At 46.6% G+C, this 6,000-nt stretch overlaps 1 protein-coding gene across 1 annotated transcript in view; it reads left to right on the plus strand.

The window, feature by feature from the left end:
- SLC25A21 (solute carrier family 25 member 21) overlaps positions 1-4,156 on the plus strand; it is a 321,849-nt gene extending 317,693 nt beyond the window's left edge. Inside the window, exon 13 of the mRNA XM_044272495.1 lies at positions 3,578-4,156. Within this exon, the coding sequence (XP_044128430.1) occupies positions 3,578-3,639 (62 nt within the window). The 3' untranslated portion in view covers positions 3,640-4,156. The remainder of the gene's footprint in view (positions 1-3,577) is intronic.
- The last annotated feature ends 1,844 nt before the right edge of the window (positions 4,157-6,000 follow it).

Raw genomic sequence — 6,000 nt, forward strand, 5'->3', positions numbered from 1 at the left:
TTTGTTAGACCCTGTACGCCAATTCATTACATGGACAGCAATTCGTTTTAAAGGCTGCCATGTATTTCTACTTTTGAAAGTATGTTGAAAAAGACCGGTAATCTATCCTGAAACGTCTGTTATGGTAACTGCCTGCATTCCCCATGTAATGACAATTCTGACGCATCTATTCTTATGACTCTGTTGCACCATTCCTTTATTATTCCTTATAGAAGTTATGAATGAATTGCAAGAAGGGCCGGCGCCACCTGTAAGGCAACCTAGGCAACCGCCTAGGGCGCAATTTAGCAGGGGGCGCCGGAACCGTGCGGTTTAAAAAATAAAATAAAACGTTGATTAAGTGGCCGGCGACGCCCCTCATGCTGCGCCGCCGCTCTAGTAAGCAGGGCCGGCGCTTCCATAGATTCCTTAAGGGCACCGGCCCGCAACTAACTATAGGCAGGAGTCGGACACGCGTCACAGGGAGATGAGCACTTCCATTGTGGAAGCGCTCATCTCCAGTCATCTGTATCGCCGTCCTCAGGACAGCGATACAGATGGCCGTGCAGCGGGGCAGGGGAGGGAGAGGTGTGTCCCTTCCCCTTCCTCTGATAGGCTGCAGGCACTAGGCCGGCAGCCTATCAGAGGCCGGCGCAGGCGGCGCGATGACGTCATTGCGCCGCCTGAGCCGAACAGCGCGGGACACAAGCCGGAAGAGACCTGCATCGCATCGCTGACATGGAGGTAAGTATAAGTTGTTTTTTGGTCAATACTGGTGGCTACTGGGCTGGCACATGATGGGGGCTCTGGCTACTGGCACATGATCGGGGGAGCCTATGGCTACTGGCACATGATCGGGGGAGCCTATGGCTACTGGGACATGATAGGGATAGGGGGGGCCCTTTGGCTACTGGCACATGATAGGGGGGCCCTATGGCTACTGACACATGATAGGGGGGTCCTATGGCTACTGGCACATGTCATGGGGGGCCTATGGCTACTGGCACATGTTCATGGGGGGCCTATGGCTACTGGCACATGTTCATGGGGGGCCTATGGCTACTGGCACATGTTGATGGGGGCTCAGGCTACTGGCACATGATAGGGGGGGCTCTGGCTACTGGCACATGATATAGGGGGGGCTCTGGCTACTGGCACATGATATAGGGGGGTTCTGGCTACTGGCACATGATATAGGGGGGTTCTGGCTACTGGCACATGATATAGGGGGCGCTCTGGCTACTGGCACATGATATAGGGGGCGCTCTGGCTACTGGCACATGATATAGGGGGGCTCTGGCTACTGGCACATGATATAGGGGGCTCTGGCTACAGGCACATGATATGGGGGGCTCTTGTTACTGACACGTGATGGTGGGGAGGCTCTTATTACTGGCACATGATTTGGGGCATCTATGAGGGCACATTTTACTGGCACATTTTTGGTGGGCACTATAGGGGCATCTACTGAGGCCACAAAGAACGGCTATTCTATATGGGGGGCTCTGTATAGGGGCATTTTATATTTGGACACATTATGGTGGGTACTATGGGGAAGGTGGGAGAGGAGTACTATGGGGTCATCTACGGGGGCACTGAGAAGGGGTATTTTATACTTACAAATTATGGGGGACACTGAGGGCATCTACTGGGGCACTTTATATGGGGCATTTTTTACTGGTACATTATGGGGGGCACTAGGAGGGAGGGGGGAGAGGAGCACTATGGGGGCATTTTCTGGGGGCACTATATAGGAGTATTTTATACTGGCACATTATGGGGGCACTATGGGGACATTAGCTCAACTGGGAGCAATACAAGGGGGTATTTTTTGCACTGTCACATTATAAGGAGAATTATTTCTACTGGGGGGCATTATGGTGGGCTTTATTACTCCCACATGTTATGAGCCCCCTAGTAGCAGCACCAGCCTCTCCCTGCTCTGCTATCCCTCTGCCCCTTCTCCAAATCCTTATTATGAAATCTTTCTCATTAGGATAAAACACAACATCAGCTCCGCCGAGCCCCCGGCCAAGTGTGGAAGTGGCGTCCGAGATCCCCAAGGGTCAAGCGAAGTAACTGTAAGTTTTCATATGAAATATGTTTGTTATACACATATAGCATACACCGTGCCCCACAATATACAGTTTCTTCTGTAAAAGTCATCAAGTGTCATGGGGGGGGGGGCCTTATTGTTTTTCGCCCCAGGTTTGTTTCTTTAGCTATGGTAGTTATTCTCCACCATTCTTTATAGGGGGCTTTATTGCAACATATAACTCTCTTTTAATTTAAATGCTGAGAAACGGGTGGAACATATGTGATGTCATGATATGGGTAGATCATCTGATAAGGGGGTGGGGCGGCAATTTTTATCTTGCCTAGGGCGGCAAAAATCCTTGTATCGCCCCTGATTGCAAGCAGTTAGCAGTGAAGGTACAAATGGGAGCTACCAGTTAGGGGTGTGTCACTGCACAGTCCGACAATGGCAGCACTGATTGAATAGTGTCAAATTGTGCAGTGACACACCCCAACTGGTAACACTCATCTGGACCTTTACTGCAAACTGCTAGTAATTAATTAATAACTTCTAGCAGTAATAATAAAGGAATGGCACAATAGATGTTCCAGAATTGTTATTACAAGGGGAATGCAAGTAGTAACTAAAACAGACATGTCAGGAGAAGTTATGGGTCCTCTTTTAGGCTACTTTCACACTGGTGTTTTGGTTTTCAGTTTGTGAGATCCGTTCAGGGCTCTCACAAGCGGTCCAGAACGGATCAGTTTTGCCCTAATGCATTCTGAATGGAAAAGGATCCGCTTAGAATGCATCAGTTTGCCTCCGTTCCGTCTCCATTCCGCTTTGGAGACAGACACCAAAACACTGCCTGCAGCGTTTTGGTGTCCGTCTGATGAAACTGAGCCAAGCTGATCCGTCCTGGCACACAATGTAAGTCAATGGGGACGGATCCGTTTTCACTGGCACAATAGAAAACGGATCCATCCTCCATTGACTTTCAATGGTGTTCAAGACGGATCCGTCTTGGCTATGTTACAGATAATACAAACAGATCCGTTGTATTATTGTAACAGGTCCGTTTTTGCAGATCTATGGAAGATCTGCCCAAAACGCGAGTGTGAAAGTAGCTTAAGTAGTACGCTTTGCTGACCAAGAAGCTGTGGGCCCCCAGTGATCGTCGGCCTCTGCTGTAATGACTTTATACATGCGGTGAAGGCTTTCTACTTCTTGTGCTCCCTTATTAGACAATTTCTACCATTTAGCAGGCATTGGCGATGACTTGGACGTCTTATGATGCAAGGGAAATGTGACCACCCTCATAGGAATAGACTGTATCAGGTCGCACAATATGTGTGCTGTATGTGAACCCTCAGCATTAGGGATATACACAGAAAATGTCTTGTATTTTTTTTTACCTGTCTTGAAGGATATTAACCTGCCCCTATGGCCTCTTGTCTGGTATGTGTTACCTGTATTTTCTTCCTCACCCACATTCTCTTCTTAATGTAAGCAATGAGCAACTGCATGCAAATAAATGACTTCAGCACCATGCATGATGTCCCCTTTGTGTTGTGTTTGCAGGAGGAGCCGTGATGCTGTTAGTGTATGAATATTCCTATGCCTGGCTGCAGAAGCATTGGTGACCTGCAATCTGCCATCCCGTGAGAACAGCTCTACAGCGGGGAGGCTGCAGAAGACATCGTGTACCGAATCGCTGAGATTCTTAATGGATTTCACCAGTGTGGAATATTAAAGGGGTTCTCTGCATTCTAAGGCCCCATGCACATGACCGTATTTTTGGCCCGGTCCGTCTTGCGGACAAGACATTTCTATGTCGGCATGCATGTTTTGTGGATCCGCGGTTTGTGGACCGCAGAACACATACGGTTGTGTGCATGGGACCTAATATTGATTGGTGGGGGTCCAACTATTCAGCACAATGAAGGTACCGAAGTGCGTCTGTGATTGCCATTTTACCGTCAGTGTATACACAGGCACAGGAGCTCATCTATACCAGGCACCACAGCTTGTCCTCAAAGTCCCTTTATTGTGTGGATCACTGCAGGTCCTGGAGGTTGGACCCCTCCAATAAAATATTTATGGCCTAGCCTCCCTTAAAGGGGTTGTCTCACTTCAGTAAGTGGCATTTATCATGTAGAGAAAGCCAATACAATCCACTTACTAATGTATTGTTATCATCCATATTGCTTCCTTTTCTGGCTGGATTCCTTTTCCCTTCACATTATACACTGCGTGTTTCCATGGTTACAGACCACCCTGCAATCCAGCAGTGGTGGTCGTGCTTGCACAATATAGAAAAAAAGCTCTGGCCTATGTGCGCTTCCATGGTCCCGGCCACCAAAGAGTCTGACGCATTTTTTTTTTCTATATTGTGCAAGCACGACCACCACTGCTGGATTGCAGGGTGGTCTGTAACCATGGAAACAAGCAGTGTATAATGTGATGGAAAAAGGAATCCAGCCAGAAAAGGAAGCAATATGGACAATCACAATACATTAGTAAGTGCCTTGTATTAACTTTCTCTACATAATAAATGCCACTTGCTGAAGTGAGACAACCCCTTTAATATGTGATATGCATATAAAAAATGCTGTCAAAGAACAATCTTAAAGAGATTTTCCAGGAAAACATTGTTTGTCTATCCTTTGCATAGGGCATCAATGCTTGATGGTTACCATCTGAGACCTGTGACCCTCACTGATCAGTAGAATAAAGGGGCCGTTGTGTTCTCTGGAGATTGGAGGACCCCTCATTAGTTACCCCAGCAGAGCAGATGACTTGTATTTATAGGGGTTGTTTCAGGCATACGTACTCTCCTGATATCAGGCATGCTGACTGATCGGGTTGTCGAATCGATCACCTGCCGCCCAGAAGGTATTGTGCCCAAGTCCTGTCCTAATAAATGGGACCCATGCACAATACTCGCTGCGTTTTGGTTGCTTTGGCGATCTGACAACCCAGTGGTCAGCAGTGTCTCTCCAGAAACGGAGTGTATGTTTGGACAACCCCTTTAAGGTTGTGCCTGATACTGAAGCTCAGCCCCATTCTAGTAAAAGAAAAACTCTTTAATACGAAACCAAATTTAACCTGTAGGGATTGTCACTTACCACAGGTCTCTAATATATGTACTTTATTGACTCAAGAACATCTCAGGATTGGTTATAAACCTCAGCCAGTAATACAGAAAGAACATTGTAATTTGATGTCATTGATCATTACTATGATCATAACAGTGCCACACTTGTCCTCAGGTGGTGTGCGGTATTGCGGCTCAGCCACATTCACTTGGGGAGCTTGAAAGCTGAGCTGTAATACTGAACACAACCCATAGGCAGGTGAGGCGTTTTTTTTCCATTTTTTTTCTAATGCTGTATAACCCCTTCAAGAAATATTCCATCACTATAATGACCTGTATTTTGACTCCCTTTTTTTTTTTTTCTTTTGTAATGGGTGTACGTTGTTAATGCGTCTCATGAGGTCAATAAAAGGCTGGTGAGATTGTTTTTATAAGCTTGTGTGGGCTTGTGTGTCAGATCCATTTACCAGCATGTTGTGTGTCAGACAACCCTCATCTTCCTGCCTCACTCTCACTGTGCAGTCATTTACCATCCCGAGGAGCCGCTTGACATGCACGTCCTTCCACCTTTACCTTTCACCAGAATTTCTCTGTCTCTGTATTTCTCACATTCTCACTAGCACTGCCGCCCGTGCAATATACAGATACAGGGGGAATTAATCATTGTGGGGATATTTGGCGTTAGTTTTTTATGATTGGAGTTGCTATGTGCACTCACGACAAATTTATGAAAATGATGCACAGTAATGATAGATTTGGCACAAGTGGAATTGCAACAAAAATCGAACAGAAAAACTTCAGCTTCCCAGGAATAAAATAATCTTTAATGGAAAAATGCCTTAAAAACCGACATACAATACATGTAGTCTACACGTTTCGCATTGTAAAAAGGGGATCCTTACTCATG

The sequence above is a fragment of the Bufo gargarizans genome, chromosome 11 (assembly GCF_014858855.1).
Source record: "Bufo gargarizans isolate SCDJY-AF-19 chromosome 11, ASM1485885v1, whole genome shotgun sequence".
Taxonomy (NCBI): Eukaryota; Metazoa; Chordata; class Amphibia; order Anura; family Bufonidae; genus Bufo; species Bufo gargarizans.